This window comes from Podarcis melisellensis, assembly GCF_964234715.1.
Source record: "Podarcis melisellensis genome assembly, chromosome: 4".
NCBI classification, from domain to species: domain Eukaryota; kingdom Metazoa; phylum Chordata; class Lepidosauria; order Squamata; family Lacertidae; genus Podarcis; species Podarcis melisellensis.
The window spans coordinates 75,983,564-76,003,532 of NC_138531.1; the positions used below are offsets into that span (position 1 = coordinate 75,983,564).

At 43.8% G+C, this 19,969-nt stretch overlaps 1 protein-coding gene across 3 annotated transcripts; it reads right to left on the bottom strand.

Annotated features, from left to right (window-relative positions):
* Positions 1-388: 388 nt before the first annotated feature.
* B4GALT4 (beta-1,4-galactosyltransferase 4) lies at positions 389-19,642 on the bottom strand. Of its 3 annotated transcripts, none has more exons than XM_081909423.1 (8): positions 19,462-19,642; positions 19,245-19,364; positions 13,846-14,315; positions 12,139-12,371; positions 8,996-9,183; positions 7,906-8,028; positions 1,613-1,717; positions 389-1,131 (listed from the first exon to the last, which is right to left on the bottom strand). In XM_081909423.1, exons 3-8 carry the CDS (start codon positions 14,114-14,116, stop codon positions 990-992), a joined length of 1,062 nt encoding a protein of 353 aa, XP_081765549.1. In that variant the 5' UTR covers positions 14,117-14,315; positions 19,245-19,364; positions 19,462-19,642; the 3' UTR covers positions 389-989. The 3 variants fall into 3 exon arrangements, with proteins under 3 accessions (XP_081765549.1, XP_081765550.1, XP_081765548.1); XM_081909424.1 differs by having other exon boundaries at positions 19,216-19,364; XM_081909422.1 differs by lacking the exon at positions 19,245-19,364.
* Positions 19,643-19,969: the final 327 nt, after the last annotated feature.

The window sequence follows — 19,969 nt, forward strand, 5'->3', positions numbered from 1 at the left end:
ATATCAGTTGTATAATTTCTTCAAAATGCAAAACATTTCCTTCTAGGAACTGTTGAAACTTCACTCCCCCTCTCGAAAACATATTCTACTTTTAGTACTGTGGCCTGAAATGCATTAGAAGATGCACCTAGAAGCTACGCAACCACTTTGTCATGCCCCCCCCAAGCAGTTGTTTCCAGACCATTTTACATGTGTGCATTATGCCTTTGAGGAACTGCATGGAGGAGCTTCAATATTTCCTTCCACAACCTCTCACTCTGCATTCTCTTGCTGTCCTTAGGCAACAGCACCACAAACATTTTTACAAACCAGCTGCAGAATTAAATAAGGTTTCTCACGCACCCTTAAGCTGACAATGTAATTGGAAAGCTTCACCAAGACAATGGAATACTTTTCAATATGCTCCATATTTTATTGCGAGTTTTCAAATCTCCCTCATTCTCCCTGTGGGTATTCTTAACACGATGGCATCAGATACCTTTACCTCAGGAGGTTATGATGAATGCTTGTTCAATTGGCTGAAGAAAAAGCCATTTCCAACAGGGCTATCCTATTTAAAAAAGAATTGCCCATTGGATGAAGAAGCCCTTTTAACTTTGCACCTTGGAAAAAGCATGGCAATATTGTCCTTATATCCTTGTTTCCACTTTAAAATGGTGGAGATTCAACATCAGCTATCAAAACAGATAGCTTTCAGGTAGTGGAAGTCAATTCCCTCCAGAGGAAGGAATTAATATTTTTAATCAAAGAAAAAACCATGATCATAGAGTTATTCAAGTTAACCGCAGTCACCAACTGGCCAGTACTGTCCTGAAGTCCAGGAAGAAACATCTAACAAAGCTACTAGAGATCGGGTGCGGGGGGAACCTTATTCTTCCCCCGGTAATGTACTTGATTCTGGGAAACCACCAACAAAAAGGTAGGTGCTTGCTCTCGGCCCTGGAAATTGTCTTCCATTATCCATACAGTTCATTAGGCACAAGAGATGGTTATGAAATCTTGGTCGGCGTGCCAAAGTCCACTGTGATGTTGGTGTACAAAGGGTTGTGTTCCATGGAGAGCAGCTTGTAAGAGCAGGAGTTTAGCCCGTCTGTTTTCCACACCTGAGATACCTGACGCAAGAGTTTCATTCTGAATAATTAAAAATAAAAATGGGTAGGGTGGGGTGGGGAGAGAACAAAAAAGAGGGCATGAATTAAAATGTCATGAAGGTTCTGTTTTAGAGACAGGTACGCTATGTAAAACTTTGAAAGCAGATGAATCTTAAGTTCCAGTGGCCGAAGATGCAAACTGCACTTTAAGAGGCAATACAGACCTGAGCTTCTATATATGATATATTGTCAGGCTTGGTGTTTCACAATCCATTCATATGGGTACTGTGCCCACACTATGCTTAGACCAGGGTTAGTCAACGTTGTGCTCTGTAGATGTTGCAGGAGACAATGCCCATCATCCCTGACCATTGGAAATGCTGGCTGGAGCTGCTGGAAATTTTAGTCCAAAACTTCTGATGGGCACCATAATGGCCACCCTGGCTTGGGCCGTAAGTCACGTTTTCCCCCATTTCCCACCCACCTAGTTTTACTACCATAATATGACCTCATTGACTCACCTCTGTCGATTTGCTTCGTTGCCTCGGTCTCTCGTGTGGAAGATCATCGTGTATTTGGCCACATGAGGAGAAGGCCGGATAACCTTCATCTTCTGCATTTCAACTCTAAATGCAAATATAGCAATGATTTGCAAGCATTTCGTGGAGATGGGGGGGGGGATGAGGCTTGAGAATGATGATCAGAACCTCCCAACCTCCCCCAGCTCAAAACTATAAAACAATAGGCATCTGACTCACACCCTCTCTAGTGCATCAATGCGCTTCAACTTCAACTGAACTGACAGCCACACTCTGCATTTTTGTACAAGCTGTAATGGAAAACCCTTAACTGTTACCTCTGCTATTAAAAATGTGGGGCACCGTCTCAAATTTTCAGATATCTCTCAATGGGTTGGGGCAAACTTTGGGGCCTTTTAAATTCATTTAGCGCTTCCAATCTGGCTGTGCAAATAAGAGAATCAAGGCTAGCAAGTGCTAGTTCGCTTCTTCCTAATCCCATTTCCCTGTGGGTGAGCCAGGTTGTCCATCCGCTGATTTAAAAAACCATCATATTCAGTTAGAACCCCACTTCACCCAAAGGCATGTACTGAAAGAGATCATGGGGAGGGGGAATGCAGCTTGCACCTGACCTTAGCTGTTGAGTATAGCAGATTAATTACATACTGTATCTTTAGCTGCCAGGTGAAAGGGTTTTTCTATATCCAGGCCTTTGGCTGATTAACATTCTATGTCTTTGTGGGAGGTGGGCTCCTGACCCCTGGTGTAGACAATACTGAGCTAGACAGACCAGTGGCTTAATTCGGTATAACATAGCTTCCTAACTTCCTATAGTGCACGTGCCAAACAGAGATACCCAGAGCTGTAAAACAACCAGTGAAAGAAAACCAATAATGATGGTATTACAGCTCAAGACTTCATTTGCTTAGGGATGCTAGGCAGTCACGTTGAAGGGACAAAATCCACGGAAGGCTTTTTACAATTAGAAGCAGTTTGCTGAAGGACAAGGCCTAACTAATCACTAGTAACTAACAGACTCAAAAAACAGCACATCAGTATAGCACTGCGCAAAAAAAAGTTCTTAAAAAAAAACCGAAACAAAAAAACCCAAACCCTTTCCCACTCTGCTTTATAACCCGACTTCATTTTGTAAGAGTATAACGGAGGGAACTGCTGCCCTCTATTGGACTCATGGATGACAGCAGCACCAAGGACAGTCTTTTGAGTACAGACGTTCTCTAGCCCAGTGGTTCCCAATTAGGGGTCCGCAGATCGCTGGGGGTCCAGGGGATACACACCCAGGGGATCCCTTGCCATGGACTCACTTATCTTGTTAATTGCACAGTAAAAGTCTTCCACGGATGATCCAGCCTCTGCTCACAACCAGCACCTGCTTGCTGGCAGGGGAAAAACTTGTGAAAAAGTTTCTGGATGGCAAGTGAGCTGGGATTGGACAAAAACCTCTGATACAGTTTCTTCCAGGGGAAGAGAGAGTGCAAATGGCTTGCTCCACGGGGTAGATTCACATGCTTATCATTTTAAAAAATGTAAGCGATCCCTTCCCCTTGCTCTCTTCTTTTTAACTGAAAAAAACTTCTATTTGCTTTCAACGACTATCAGGTTTTATGGTCTATCCCACTGCCTGTAGGTAGGGTTTTCTTGCCTTATGCATTTGGGATTCTTGTCTCATCTGGAATTCCAACAAGGGAAACAAGATAAGCCAGTGGCTTTCAACCAGTGTGCCGTGGCACCCTGGGGTGCCTTAAATGATGGTCAGGGGTGCCGCAGGGAGCACTGGCCTCCATCCCTCTTTCCTTCCCTCCCTCCTCTGATACCCTCTCACGTCTCTGCTGCCCAAAGGCTGTTTGTGGCAGCAGCCCTGGCTATAAGCTCCCCAGGTAAATGGTGCCCTCTGGGGCTGGCCAGGGGGTGCTGGTTTCCAGGAGCTGAGGCAGCCTTGGAGTAAGCGAGTAAGCAAGCAAGCGGGTGAGGGAGCCCAGCCAGCCAGTCCACCAAGCCCTTGCTTGGGAATGGGAATGGACAGGCAAGTGGGAGGCCGGGCAGGCAGGTAGGCACTGCGTTTTCTTGTGCTTGCTGTGTGCAATGCCTGCCAAGAAGAGAGGAGAAGAGGGAACACTTCACAAGGAAGGGGTGAGGGGCTGCCGGCTCTTCGGGTAAAGGGTGACTTAACTAGGCTTCTGAGACTCGGAGAATGTTTTCCCAAAGGGGAGTCACAGAAAGAATGTAGTTGGTCAAGGGAGCCATGGACTCAAATAGGTTGAAAACCTCTGAGCTAAGCAATTTGCCACTATGGTTAGCACAACAGCTCACCCTCTGATGATTTAGTTTAGTGCTAGGGCTGGGCGATGCTCTCTTTTCAACATTGTGATATATCAGCAGCTAAATATCAGTATACGCTGACATATCACCATTTATTTCGGCTGCTTCTTCCCACTTTGGGAAGGAAGAAGCAGCTGAGATACATGGCCCAGTCCTACACAGTGAGCGAGTCCCGATGCCTCTCAGGCTCATATGCGAGCCGAGGAGCATCGGGGCTTTGTTGAACTGCTCAACTGGGGGGGGGGTGGAAGAGGTCTCCCGCCCCCCCAACTGAACGAGCCAGCAGTGGGCTGGAGGCTCCGTAAACTGCTTGGCTGAAGGGAGCGGCAACCATGTACCCCTCAGCTAAGAAGCAGAGGGAGGAATAAGCTGTATCGCGCCTCTCCAATACAGCTTGTTTCTCCCTCTGCCGGTGTGAGGGCAGAGTGGGATAGTGGCTTCACTCAGCAGTATATCGCTGGTGAAACCACCACCGCTCCTGAGTCCCTCTGCAACCAACGCCAGCTGGAGGAAGCCAAGAGCGGTGGTGGTTTTGCTTGCAATAAAGTGAAGCCACCATCACGGTCTGCCCCTCACCCAGGCCTATTTAGCGCAAAAGGCAGCCTGTGTGGATGTTGTTTCCATGTTTTCTGTGGGAAGCTATGTGGCTACATTTGGGGGTGGGAGGAAACAGATGTACGGCAGAATCCTAATAAATTAAGAAGTTGGTTGTTCCTATTAGGCAAACAGCAAGAATAAAAACCTCACTCAAAATAAGTACTGTATTTAACTAATTTATCTCTTTAAGCCAGGGATGAAACTTGGGCACAAGAGGACGAAATAATAAAAAATTATTATCACTACTATTGCTACTACTACTACTATTACCAACATTACAAAATTCCAGCTGTTTTCTATTTAGTCTTCACCAATACTGTATCAAGCCCTGACCAAGCCTTCACCTATGTCTTTAAGGCGCAAGATCCCTCAGTTAGCAGAACCATATGCTGCAAACTTTTGCTAAGATTACAAGTAAGGAATGGCATGTTTGAATAGTCTCTCATATAAAAAAGCCTTCTGCAAATAGAACACTTGCATGTTAGGGACACAATTGCTTTTTTTATTTTATTCAGTTGTAGTGGAGCAATGGGGACAAGTTTTTCCTACTGTCTGGGGATAGGCAATTTGTGGCAATATCACAAATTTCATGGTCTGCTTTTAGTATACCTACAATCCTTTGCTTACCAGGGGCTAACCTACATTTTCTTCAAAAAAATGCTTTGCACAGGTAACCACCAGAGGGTTCCCCCCCCCAAAAAAGTAGGGGGTCCATGGCTTTGGCTTTTAAAAAATAGGGGGATCCTCAGTAATTAGCTATATGGGAACCACTGCTCTAGCTACAAACTGCAAATTATATGCAAGAATACATAGGAATCCCCCAACCAAGGAAAAACAGTTTTCTGATGAGGAGATTAGGAGCACAGAAGCCTGCCCACCACATTTCCCCAGCAACTTTTTGTTTCCCAGCTGATTTTTTTCCCTTTGCAGAATTCTAGACAAGACTATATCCATTTACGAAATTCAAGCAGGACCCTGCAGGAGGTGCAGCAGGGATTGGGAGCAACAATTTATCTAGACTCTGGAATAAGATGGTCTGCAGATCATCATAAAAAAATTAAGAGCCACTCCTTTAGGCTATTTCATCTTGGAACCATAAAATAAGTAGCTGATGTTGACTGATAGCGCTGGGCATGTGCAGCATCCGTGCACTTATTGTTAAAAACTTCACTGGCAAATAAACAGACTTCAGTGAAGGGTATAGGGAGAAAGAGAAGCCAGAGATATGGAGAGACCCCGGATCAAATTACCAGTTAACATGGTTGAAAAATAACTCCTTTTTTAAACAGTTAGTTCACAAGATGCAAGGATACTGATAGTTTTCGAGAAAGAAGAAACTAAATGCCTTCCTACAGGACCCAGTTGATAAATAAAGTTTCAAAAGGAGCCAAAGTTGACTTCTGGAAAAAATAACACTATCAGTGACATATTTTCAAAATTTCAGCAGCATTACTAATGCAATAAGGCACATGCTGCACTGTGAAGATGGTCGAGGAAATAAAGTGCCACCATGTTAATTAAATCAATTGTGTCTGATGAAGTAGACTCTGGTTGTTGTTTTTAAGAGGCTTATGCCATAATAAATTTGCTAGTTTTTAAGGTGCAACAAGACTCGTTGCTGTATTTCCTGCAAGAGATAAACACAGCTGGGACTTGAAATTGCTGCCATCTACAGAAAAAGACTGCCTCTCAATCCCAGCCCATCCCTTTTTAGCATTCAGTCAAGAGGAACGATGCTTCTATCTTTCCTTTTTATCAGCTTGCAGTATTTATTTTCTTGTAAATGGCAGTTCTGTTGACATTCAGAGAGGAAGGTAAACAGAAAGGACAAGTTCTCTGAGGCAGCAATAAACAGATCCTGTAACCAAAAGCCAATCAAACTGTCAACGCAGCTGGCAAGCAAGACTCCCCAACAACAGCAAGGAGAGCCAGCAGTTCAGAAATGCTGACTTATGAGAAATTTGATTATGATACACATCTTACAGGAGACTTAATGTTTTAATATTACCATGATTACTGTTTTCTTTTTAATTCCACACACTGCACATTTCTGTGGCTTCAATGTGTTAGAAATTGCTTTTTCTAGCAACAGCAGGAACATAGCATAACAGATATGCTAGACATTTGTACCTCTCTCAGTGCAAAGCTATCAATGTCCAGAAGTTTCTCAAATTTCTACACGAGAAGTTAAAAATTTGAAATGCAGTGGTACCTTGGTTGTCGAACTTAACCCATTCCGGGAGTCCGTTCGACTTCCGGAATGGCCCAAAAACCAAGGCGCAGCTTCCGATTGACTGCAGGAGCTTCCAGCACTCAATCGGAAGCCGCAGAAGCCATGTCAGACATTTGGCTTCCGAAAAACATTCTCACACCAGAACACTCACTTCCGGGTTTGGAGCGTTCTGGAGCCAATTTGTTCAACAACAAAGGCTTTCGACTACCAAGATAGCACTGTACTCTTAAAATACCTGCACAGTTTGCCACTTATAGTGAGCACAAGAAAACAAACTTATGGTTGGAGCTAATGGTGGTTTGTTTTCTGGGGGGGGGGGGTTCCCCTCAAGTCACACTTTGTCCTTAGTTGCTGTGATGCACCTGCTTTTCAAGGGCAATAATGCAGTTTGTTGCAGGTGTGTTTTGCCAGCTGGAAATCAATTGTGGTAACAACCTAGATGTTTCTTAGATGGTGCTTTGGTGTTCGAAGCAAAAGTGCATTACGAGCCCTCCCCCCATCTCATTTTGAATGCTGTGCCCATTTTACAGTTCTCCTTCCAATATTTCTTTGGTGGGTGGTCCTCACCAATTTTAGTACTTAAGCATATACATGTAATAAAGAGAAAGCAGGATTCTTTCCCGCTGCCCACGTTAGGAAAGACCTTAAATAACAGGTACAAGGGGGTCAATTTAAAAGACAGGGGCATACAAACTGCCATATGCCATTGGCTCATCTAGCTCAGAATTGTTTACACTGACTGGCAGTGGCTGTCCAGGGTTTCAGGCAGGAGTTGTTCCCAGCCCTACCTGGAGACTGAACCTGGGTCCTTCTGCATGCAAAACTGATGCTCTATCACTGAGCTACAACCCTTCCAGCAAGCAGACAGTTTCTGGTCACTAGTCAACCAGTAACTCCCTGTAATGATCTCATCTAAGTGCAGTCAATTCAAACTAGTGTCTGTACTCCTGTCAAGATTTCATATCCCTATTTAGGCTATTTATATTGCACAAGCTTCTCATCTCCAATTCACCCATAGCACTTCTCTTCCCCTTCTGCATTCATTTTAAGCAACGTATGAGTCATATCCAAGGAGCTCCAATCACCCACAGTCTACGCCACCCACTTTGCTTAGGTGTGCAATTACCTGATGCGGAGGTCATCATCCTCTGCTCCCCAGCCCCAGTAGTTGTTGGAAAATCCGTTCACCTTGGAAAATTGCTCTCTTGTTAGAGCAGTTACACCCCCAAAGTATCCTTGGTAACGCAACCTAGAACACATAAGAAGTGGTGGAGAAAAGTCTTTTCAGAAAGCGGCATAAACCCAAACATAGCCTTTATCAAAAACTATTTTATAGACAGAAAAAAATTCAGTTACACATCTGCTGAAGCAAAAAAATTAATAATGAAGTGTGTGTAGAGATATGCTCTCAGGGGCATTGCCATGTCCTGAGCAAGCAGTGTTAGCTCACCTATGGCATGAAATCTGACTCAAAGACATTTCATTCTGTGAAATGGGAAAAGCCCATATAAAATACAATGGACAAGACAACTGGTAGGGGAAGCTCCTTGAAGATGGGTAAGGCTGTGTACATATATACATAAAAGTAACTCCACATCTTTCTTCCAGGCTGGCAACAAGCAGCCCTAAGGCTAATTTTATGTAGCTGTTGGTCTAATTTCTGAAGCCCTCTGCCAGCATTCAGTTCATACCACCTGTAAGAATAACTCATCCATCCACCAGCAGCCTACTGCGGAGGAAAAGAGAGGTGGCACAGAAAGAGAATGGGGTAGTTCCACCCACACTTTGATCTGGCCCCACCTGCTTCTGGCTTCATGTTCACTCGCAGATGACATGCGGTCCCTTACAGATTACACTCAGGAGAGAGCAGAGTTGCCCACCCCACCCCCCTGCTTAGAAAAACATGCAGAGGAAAAAGTGAGTCATGTCAGGTCTCTCTCACCTTCCCAGAAACTGCATCCACCTTCTCCCAAGGCAAGCTTTTTTCTCATGGGGACCAAGATGGGTTGCAGTGTGTGTGTGTGTGTGTGTGTGCGCGCGCGCGCGCATGCACACATACACATAGGATGGGTGGCTAGGGTGCCTGCTTCAATTCTGCTTGCAAAATTCAAGCAATGGTTATCACCCATTGTTAGTGTCCCTACTTGTATCACTATGAAAGGGCATGCAAATCAACACTTCTTCAGAAGATGCAAGTTCTCTCTCCTAGCTCCTACCTGTAGCCTGTGCTGTTTCTACCCACTACCAAGTGCTTTGGCTGACTGCCACACATGTAAATGTTGTAGTCATTCTCTGGTACCAAGTCCACGTCATGGAATATGAAACAATCCCAGTTCTCTTCCTTCAGGGCCTCCAAGTATCCCACATTCAGCAGTTTTGCTCTGTTAAACTTGGCACTGCCAGCCTGCAAACAAGAAAAGGAAGCAATTTACGTCAGACCTGTTACAACTAAGTAAACTTCCTATCAGGATGCTCTCCTGATCACACGTTTACAGTATCTTTTCCTGGCTCACAGAAACTGTACCGTAAAAGTAGGTGTGGGGCTGAGAGAAAAGGTAATGGAAATATTATAAATGAATAAAAACATGTGTGTGTTTTGAACCCAATCCAGCTCTAGCTGCAAACAACTCGTCTTGCATGTACAGTGTATCTCACCCCATCAGCAGCCACCCTTCCTGGCTGCCTGTAAAGGAGAACACAGGGCAGCAAAGGTGCCCTCCATTAACTTGGCTAAGACCAGCTACCGTTTGGCTGCTCCCCTCCTAGAACTGCCTCAATCAGTAGCTATTCCATCTGAACTATTGCTAAGACCACTGGCTGCTTAATCTATTCAAATGCCATGTGGTTGTTTTTACCTAGGTCTTGGGCTAAATTGGAAATTTTATTTTTTGTTCTTGTAGTTTTACTTGTTTACCTTATAACAGAATTGTTAAGTTGCTGGGAAAGATCTCCACAACCCATGGTCATTGATTACAACAGAGGTATGATAATTTAAACATTTGGCATTCAGTTTGCATCTTAAGTTTTAAAATACATGGGTATGGACTCCTTTCATAAGTCCCACTGTGTTCAATGGGGCTTATTCACTAGTAAGAATAATTAGGATTGCAGCCTCAAATTTATATTTTGCATTCTAAAGTTCGTACGTATCATGCATGTTCTCCTGCCAACCTAGCAGTTCGAAAGCACGTCAAAGTGCAAGTAGATAAATAGGTACCGCTTCGGCGGGAAGGTAAACGGCATTTCTGTGCGCTGCTCTGGTTTGCCAGAAGCGGCTTAGTCATGCTGGCCACATGACCCAGAAGCTATACGCCGGCTCCCCAATAAAGTGAGATGAGCGTCGTAACCCCAGAGTCAGTCACAACTGGACCTAATGGTCAGGGGTCCCTTTACCTTTACTCTTCTACAAACATATATAAAAAATACATATTTTCCTTCTCTCTTTTGAAATTGAGAGAAACTCCTTCAGCAACCTAAAGCCTGTTACAATGGCAAGGATGTGTATACTTTCTTATGGAGAACAGAGACACTCACAAAAGCATTCAGAACTCTTCCGGAATAGCATTCACTAGGCAAACAGGAAATGAATAAAAGATGAAAAGCCTTCTTAAAAGGAAAAAAGAGCTTCTCTTTTCTCTTTCATACAGAGCTTGTTTTATAAAAACCAAGTATTGACAAATGAATATTAATGCCATACTATTAGCTGCTTTTGTTTTAAATTAGACTGAGACTGCCAAGATGAAGCAAGTTGTCACTTCAGCACTGAACTTGAGATTCCAGGCAACTTCAGGCAAAACGCAGGTGCTGCAAAAGGACAGGTGGTCCACCTAGCTCAGTATTGTCTCCATCAGGGGAAAGGAATCTTTGAACTCAAGAGCCACATTTGTTCCTGGGCAGCCTTCCAAGGGCCAGGCGTCAGTAGGGGCAGGGCCAAAGGCAAAACATAATGCCTCAGTAAAAATGAAATGAAAAGCTGGGACAGACCTGGGTAGAGGTCTGAGGGTCATAGAGAGAGGCCTGGAGGGCCACATTTGTCCCCCAGGCCAGAGGTTCCCCAGTCCAGGCCTACAATAACTTGGAAGCAGCTCTTCACAGCTTCAGACAAGGGTCTTCCTTAGGCCTACATGGAGATGCCAGGATCGCTGTGTAGAAATTCAGTGGAAAGTCAGCCCTTAAGAAAGAAGTTCTAGCCAAGTGTACAACACTTGCAACATACTTCAGTGTTCTGCCAGGAGAGCTTATCTAAAAATTTAGCCCACATCGCCCGATTAGATGACGAATACATGTGCAAATATTACTTTTGAGCAGAAGACTGGTGCAGTTTAAGGAATGGAACTCTCATCCCCTAGCCCCAATAATTTGTATTATTCCAGGAGATTTGGAAATGGTTATCACATTCCTCATTTAGGTTTCCACTAAGCCAGAATGTAATTGTGTACAAAAGAGCATCAAACCAATGTCAATTTGGTCTACTTAAGAGTATTACATCCATCATGGAACTCAAGGTGGTGGACATGGGATTCCCAAGCCTCCTATCCAAGCCCTGACCAGACCCAAACCTGCTTACTACAGCGATGTGGCTGAATTATACCCCCGCTGACTCCGTCTTGATCCATGTAGCTTACAAGCCTAGGAACAGGAGCAGCCAATAAAATAATGGATAGGTAAAGCAGCTCTGGAGGGCAAGAGACCCAGGTGTACCACCTCCAGTTTCCACTGTAATCCTTTTTAAAAAAATAAAAAATTGACTAGATAATGTATTATTTATTAATAGGAGACTGACTTATGAAACAAAGCGTAAGCCAAGAATATGTGTCTCTATTGCTATAGATGCTGCCACATTTTGCACTCAAGGGAAGAAGAAGGCCAAAGAACATTTTATTATTTACAAAAAAAACACCACCTCTAAAGCAGTGAGTGCAAGGGAACTTCACCAAGCATAGCCGAAGGAAGTCAGGCACATACGAAAATGCGAGCCAAGCCCCAGGACACAAACAGGCAATTATTTGAGCAAGACACATTTCTCAAGCCTGGCAGCTTTGAGAACAATGCTCTACCAACAGTGCATAAAGTTAATTTGCCACCCGCTCCGCTTAATTCATCTGATCTGCTTTAAGCTCTTGCAGCAGAAGACGAAACTCATCAGCACCGGTGCACATGGGGACTCCTAACCGCTGGTAACACACTGATATGGATTTGTATCAGGACTGGGGGAAACGATGTGGAATGTGCCTGAAGCAGTGTTCTGATCCCCAATTGCACAGACACCACAGTCAAAAGACCTCTAGACACAACCACAGGGCAGGATAGTTTGGATTCACCCCTCGTCTCTAGCTGCAGATGTTTTGTATGGACCCACCTGGTGGATGATATAAATGCCATAGTCCAGCTGCTGCCGCTGCAGAAATGGGTGAAGGTGCTCCAGCAGGTACAACAGGTGTTTCTCTCGGTTGCGATGTGGAATCAATATTGCGACACGTTGCTGAGCTAAGCAGCCTTCTGGGCGATGGCGTCCCTTTGACACTCGAGGATTCTCTTTCTGCACCTCCTCCAGCGTGAGAGATGCCTTAAAGAAAAGCTTGGTAGGGCCTCCTATGGGAAAAGGCATGACTTCAGTCTCATCTTCGTAAACTATAAACACAGCTGCTGTAAGTCGTAAGAGCAAATTAACTTAAATGCTTAGGAATCTGCGAAGCCATTTCGGAGACTGAGGAGGTTTATTTGATGCTTTGTTTTTTAAACTTGGAACTATACACTAAAATCTTTTGTAAGCAGCTAGATTTGGCCAGCAAGCTACTCTTTAAATTACCAAAGGGGAAAGGGGAGGATGATTGGGGGCGGGCAAGCAATATTCTTCCTCAGTGTGGTCAGCTGTCAATTAGGCCTTCCATCCAGAGGTTCCCGGGGGCTCTTACCTTTGACTCTGTACCATAATCCTAAGAGCAGGCTAGAAACATAACCCCAAAACTGGGAACTAGTAACTGCAAACCATAAAGGGAACTCTGCAAAAATTGTAAAGCAGTGGAAGGTAAGACGACCACAAGTTCACCATCCCTGTTATCAAGATCAGACTCATACATTATTGGTGTGGTACAGGAATAGCTTTTCCACCTGGTCCAGCAATATCTGAATAGTGGAATTATGTGGGGTGCCTCGATTATGGAGGAGATGCTCACATTAGCACTGTTGGCTGCCATTTCACAAGTTTCAGCACAGAAATGGAAATTTCTCAAAGGATCTCCATGGAATTCTAATATTTGTTGACATAGGATTCAGCCACAGAACTATGACATATGAATCATGTTTTTGAATAGTACTAGAAGATATGTCAGACGGAGAAATGTAACGCCAAGAGGAAAACAGAATGCTGATTTTTACAAGCTACAAGTGTTTTCTCATCTATGTGCAAATGACAAATTCTCCTTAAGACAGGGATAGGAACTGGATCTGGACAGCAGGCTGGATCCCTATCTCCGCCACCTACTGTGGGCCAAATGTGAAAGGTGGGAGGGACTGCCCACCTGTCAGTCACCTGACATCACAATGACACCAGTTGACCTGTTTTCATCCCATGAGGCCTGCAAGCCCTGACAATCAGCTGATCATTGGTGTTTGCAGAGAGCCCTGCACAGCTCTTTGAAGCCCTGACAATCTGTTGATAGTTGGGGCTTCAAAGCCTAATGGACAGCTCCCTGCTAGCTCCACCAATCACCTGATCATAGGTGGCTTGCAAGAACCATACAGAGCACTATACGCAGGGCTCCGCAGATGCAATCTCCTTTTTGGCACAGCTGCAACTTTACCTGCCTCACTCCCAACACCTTGTATAACATTGGGGTATGGCAGGTGGATATGGCTTGGTCAAATCAGCCTTGCAGGTCCAATGGGGAGGCCTGGCAGGCCTGATTAGGCACACAAGCCTGAAGTCTCTCCCCCCCCCCCCGATGCCTTAAGGATTTTTTTTTGGGGGGGAGGGAATCCTCCCCTCTTTGACTTTTTAGCTAAAGCCCCCAAGTCCATGAAGTCTTGCTTTAAGACTGAGATTGGAAGACATGGATCAACTTACGCAGATACGGAGACAGAGAGGGACACGGGGGCCTCATTATGGGCAGTTTCACAGTAGGCATGGTGCTCTTGTCTGGATTTTCTGTTCGCTCCTCTGTGATAGTGGTTGGTTTTCGGAAACTTCCCACAATGCTTTTTGCTCTTGGAGTTTCGTGCACGGCATCCACTAAGTAAGTGGAAGTGGCCCAGCCCACCAATAAGACACACAAGGTGAATAGAATGAGCAGCTTGAGCTTGTAGGACACGTGAAGGCTGGCATAGCTCAAGCCCATGGCCTTGCCTGGTTTATACACTGCTCCCTCGACACTGTCCTTGACGTCTCCTTGTCACAGTGCACTTTGAGGAGAGCAGGAAAGTCAAGACGAAACAAGGAGTTCTGTGCCGCCGCATTCTGACAAGTCTCCTCTGACTTTTGAACTCATGTCTTTCTAGCTGAACGATAAGCGGAAGGCAGGCATTACAAGAGTCGACCTGTTCAGAGAGAGACGAAAAGGTCACTCTATGCCATCATCCCTCCAACCTTTAAACAGAAGCACTGTGCAAAATACAGAGGCTGTGGGAAAGTGGGGTTTTCTTCTTCCCTCTGTAATAAAACAAGCTCCAAAACTGTAAGCTTCATACACAGATAAAATCTTAATTTCCCAAGTGTTAAGGAAGCAGTCTGAAGAAACCATAGCTCAGTGACAGAGCGTATTTTTGCATACAGAAGATCCCTGGCAAGAGAGGATGAATAGAGTAGGAAAGACCCCTCTACCTAACAGCCTGGACAGCTGCTAGATAGACAACTAGGGTAGGTGGAGAGTCACCTGGTATAAGGAAACTTCCTGTGTTCCTATATTCTGTGGGGCAAGAGGGCATGTGGGCTGCATTGAGGCATCTGATCAAGGCCTGTATTTTAAAACGAGCTTAAAGATATATTTGCAAATGTTTGTATGTTTCATGCCAGGCAGAAACCAGCTGGCTAAGTACTTTGGCAGTTGTTTATCTTCCTGCTCTCCTGAACAAGGCACCCCCCCCCCCCGATTTATAGCAGTAGCAGGAGACAAGTTTCTCAAAGTTGTAAAAGGGAATTACAGGCTGGGAGCAAATGTTACACTGACCCTACATATTACAGAATACAATCAAGCTGCAAAAACACTAATTGGTAAATAGTAAGATTTATTGTTTAACAGAAAATAATACCATGTGCCTCCCATCAGACTCTAGCCATATTTTCCTAAGGTTTAAGGTATACTGAGAGAGTTAAAGGGCAATAAATTTTGGGAAGAGCTAATGGGAAAAGCAGCTGGCTGGGAAAGGGGGGTGTAAACTGAAGAGGCTTCTTTTGAAGCTGTTTTTTACTGAGTTCCTTTTTACTTTGCAAATGCCTTTTCTTCTAAAAAGCTATTTATGTTATGTATGAGATTTGTTGGCTTAATGTAATTAGGCAAAGGATTTAGAAAGTAAGAAATGTTAGATTCTTATGTTAGATTCTTATTTCATTGATGGTGTGTGAGAATGTGAACCCAAGATCTCTGTTTAGATAGAATTTAATACCATGAGCCATTTGTTTTAGCCATTTGTTTTGAAATGCAGGGGCAACAGGGGCAAAAGGTGATCTGGTAATTAAGGTGCCTTGTTGAGGCAAATGTAAGATATATGGTTACTTGTCTGCCATTTATGGATAGAAGGAAATATAGCTCTTTGTCTCCCATAAAAGGTAATAGGAAATGGGTGTATCTTTTATGATTGGTTCTAGCAAACAGCCAATAGGAATTTCAACCAGGATAATTGGACAGACGCAGCCAAAGGAGGAGCAAGGGGGCTGGGCTGAGGAAATATAAGTGCTGGCCATCAGGGCTGGAAGGGGCAGAGCTTTGGTAACCATATACCACTGTGCCTATCATTTATTTGTCTGACAAATAAATTATTTTTTTAATTTCTCTATTGCTGCGTTGAATATTTCATTCCAGCTAAGCGTTAACCACAAGCAGGGTGCTACAGCATGAGTGGAGATTTTGGATTATGCCTCCAATGAGTACAGAGTCTATTTAGTTGAGAACAAATATTATAGCAACCAATTACTATAAATGCTGCTCAAGAAACATATGAATTACCTAAGAACCTGGAATCATAGAATTGCAGAGTTGGAAGGGACCACAAGGATCATCTAATTCAACCTCCTCCAATGCAGGCATCTTTTTGCCTGAAGTGGTCACAAGTTACAAGCTGTTCAATAAATGTATGAACTCCCCTTTTCTTGGTTGATTCAAAAAAAGCACTCTGGGTCAGGTAGAGTTTACAGCAGTCTTCCCTATCTTGGTGCCCTCCAGATATTTTGGTCTATTGGTTCCATCACAGCTAATGTTCAGGAACGATGGGAGTTGTAGTACATAAAAACAGGAGATATGCTCCTGTGGTGGGCAACTTTTTTTTTGTTTGGGGAGGGGAAGTAGCAGGTAAACCAACTTGTAATCATTTTGGTGAAAGGTGGCATACTATGATTTAAAATAAATAGTTGTCAGGTGGACAGTTTTCTTGCCGGGGATCCAGCCCAGGGGGAACAAGTTATCTCAGCTTGAAAAAGAAAAGATGAAAGAGTGCTTATTGGCTGAACACCTGCGGCACAAAACTCCCTCACATCTCCCCGGAGTAGTTTTTAAGCCTAAATAGAAAAATTGGGCACAATATTATTGCACGTTTAAACAATCATACAGTGGTGCCCCGCAAGACGAAATTAATTCGTTCCGCAATTTTTGTCGTCTAGCGAATTTTTCGTCTTGCGAAGCACGAAATCCCATAGGAATGCATTGAAAATCAATTAATGCGTTCCTATGGTCAAAAAAAGTCCAAACAAAGCCAAATTTGGTACAACAACAGTTTATTAACTGCTCTTTAAAGTCACACATACTGTAAAGAGCAGTTCAAAAACTGAAGGGAAAATAAATTAACTTTATAAACAAAACATGTCTTTGTTTTTAGACGTCGCGAGACGTTTTCGTCTTGCGAAGCAAGCCCATAGGGGAAATTCGTCTTGCGAGGCAAATCGAAAACGGAAAAACCTTTCGTCTAGCGAGTTTTTTGTCTTGCGAGGCATTCGTCTTGCGAGGTACCACTGTACATAGGAAAGGGAAGGTAAAGGGAAGCTAGACTCATCCCATGGAACCAAAACACATGTGGACTCCTATTTTCATATACATTTGAAAGCAGGCTTTAAAATCCCCCCCCCAAGCTTCTCCTCATCAGCCATATCATCCTAAGATGACAAGGCAGCATTAGAGTAGGGCAAGTCACCAATGGTTCCTCCACCTGCAAGTACGTTATTAACACAACAGTCGGAGAAATGCAATGCAGATGGGTTAAAAATAAGCTCATCAAATGCTAAACACACACACACATACACACATATTGTTCAATCTGCAAGTTCAAGCATGGCATTCAGTCTCAGCTCAACAAACAGCTATGCAAAAAAGAAGTAGGGAGGCTGAAGTATGTACTCTGAATATATGATCTGATGGCTGGTAGATAGGCAAGGTACGTGATTTTGAGGAATGCATCTTTGCAATGCTATGTGCCAAACAACTGATGCAGGAAAAATAAGGGGATAAATACATTGGGGTTAAAAAGTGCAATATCAACTAAGCAGAAATTTAAAAAAAGTTGTAGAAAGTGATTAAATATGCAACAGGGATAGAAAAATAAAAAAGCACAAGAATTAAGCCATTGTATGGACAGTTTCTCACATGCAGTATCTTGTTTCCACTTGTTAAAGTTACTAGTTTGTGGCAAGCTCTAAAACCAGCAAACTATAATTCGCACCTGCCCTCTAAGCAAATAATGCTTTGCAACAAACCTGCAACTAACTAAGCAAGTGGAATATACAAGGAAAGATGACAAAAAGGGCTTTTTCCCATACCACCAACTCATGAGATGTGTAGTTTCAGGGTTCACTATGTTTTGTAATTTTTTTCTTGTAATTGTATGTTTTTGTTTAACCATTTTTAATGTATTTTTAAATTGTTGTAATCCACCATGATACCTTAGGGTGAAGGGCAGATAATAAATAATAATGTTAATACACATTCAAAATAAGCAATATGGCGAAAAGGCACTGTGATCGTGAGACCTCAGAACATGGTGTAGCTACAATGCAAGTATAGGATATATTATCTGACGGTGTTTTGTTGTTTTCCAGTATTAACTATGGACTGCAGCTTTGGCAGTAATGCTCATTTATTTATTCACAATTATATATAGCAATGGTGTCTTTGTGTATTGAGAAATGGCTGCAAATAGGAGACTGCAAGGTTCTGTATTGACTTGGTGTGGATATATGCCATTGAATGGAAATGACCTGTGTTTTTCTTCCCAGTAACTAATGACCCATTTTAAGCATTTGAAAACCACAGACACAAAGACACTGCATAAATAAATGTATAAAGCGGGAGAGGGGAACAGTTTTTCAGTCCAGGGGCTGCATACTCTTGCAGGCAACCTTCTGGATGCCATATGTCAGAGCTGGGTGGCAAAAAAGGGGATGAGGCAACAGATGTGACTCTCAGATTTGTACAGAAGGCTAAATTCCAGCAAAAGAAAAATTCAGAGCTTTCTACGTGCACACACACGTCCACCCAGGCACTCAAGGAGAGAGCAGGGCAGGGCCAGTGAGAGTGCAGCCTGGGGAAAGTCCCAAGGGCCAGACAAAGAAGCACCCAAGCCTTGGGTTCCCCGCTTCTCTATTAGGATATCCCATACAGAAAGACATGTGGTGCAAGCACAAAATAAGATACAGTGGAACCTCATGTTACGGACGGGATCCGTTCCACAGGCCCATCCATAACACGGAACTGACACAAGCATGAAGTGCCACATCTGCGCACAGCGCGATTTAGCGCTTCTGTGCATGCGGCAAAACCCGGAAGTAACCCGTTCCGGTACTTCCGGGTTGCCGTGGGACACAACACAAAAACACGTAACCTGAAGTGGATGCAACATGAGGTATGACTGTAATGACTGGGCTATGCTGTTTTTATTGCAATTATCTGTATGTGGTTTTTTTAATTATTCCATACCCACCCCACTTTCAGATGTTCTTATTGTAATCTGTCTTAGGTTTAAACCCCAGCATCTCCAGGTAGGACTGGAGAGAAGCTGCCAGTCAGTTCACTAGGGAGCTAGATGGACTAAGAGTCTGACTTAGTATAAAGCAGCTTCCTATGCTCCCAAAAGAAATTTTAGAAGAACATCAGAAAAGGCTGGAAAGCACACATTAAGTTCATTTGCATTCCTTACACTTGCAGGCAGATACACTTCTACCTAAAAAAAAACCCCTGAAGGCAAGGTCAGCTGAAAATACCGACAAGAGATAACCTGAAACTGAAAGAACTAAGACCTGAGTTCAATGAATGCTTTTAAATTCACCCCTTTCCCGACTTTCATCATTTCTAATATGGCTTCAGCTGTCCTTCTTGCTCTCTACGCTGAAAATCCTTCCACTGGAGTAAATGTGATCAAGCTCCCATTTAGCCTGGTCCATTCAGCCTGCAACAGAGACTGGAGTCAAAGATGCAACTCATCCACTCGCTCCCATTTCCTTCCTGCTGTTTGAGCCAAGAGAAAGCGAGCCCCTTAGACTTACTTGATCCTGCCACCGCTGCTCCTCTTCCTGCTGCGGTGAAGCTGTTTTGTCCTTATCGCAGCTACGAGGGCTCCAGTGCCAAGTGGCAGGGCACTTTTCAGACCTGAAACCCCACACCATAAAGGAACCTCTGTTGCCTCTCAGGGATTCAGGAGGAGTCTGCTCAAAACTGCTGGAGCCACTGAAAGAAAAGTCAACAGTTTCAGCCTTCCCCTGTTAGAAAGCCACTCCCTCACCCCTTCCGAGACATTTAATTCCTCCCACCACTTCTCTTTTCTTTCTAGCAAGATGTGAAAAGAAGCCACATCAGGGAAATTCTGGAGAGCTGGAGCAGGGAAACACTCACAGATGCCTGTGCAAAAGTGGCCTGACAAAATCGGTTGCCAAAACATACAAGCCCAGATTTATTTCTGCCCTGCAAGTTTCTCTGTCTTTGTAGGAAGTCATAGATCACTGAATTGTAGAGCTGGAAGGGGTCATGAGGGTCATCTAGCCCAACCCCCTGCAA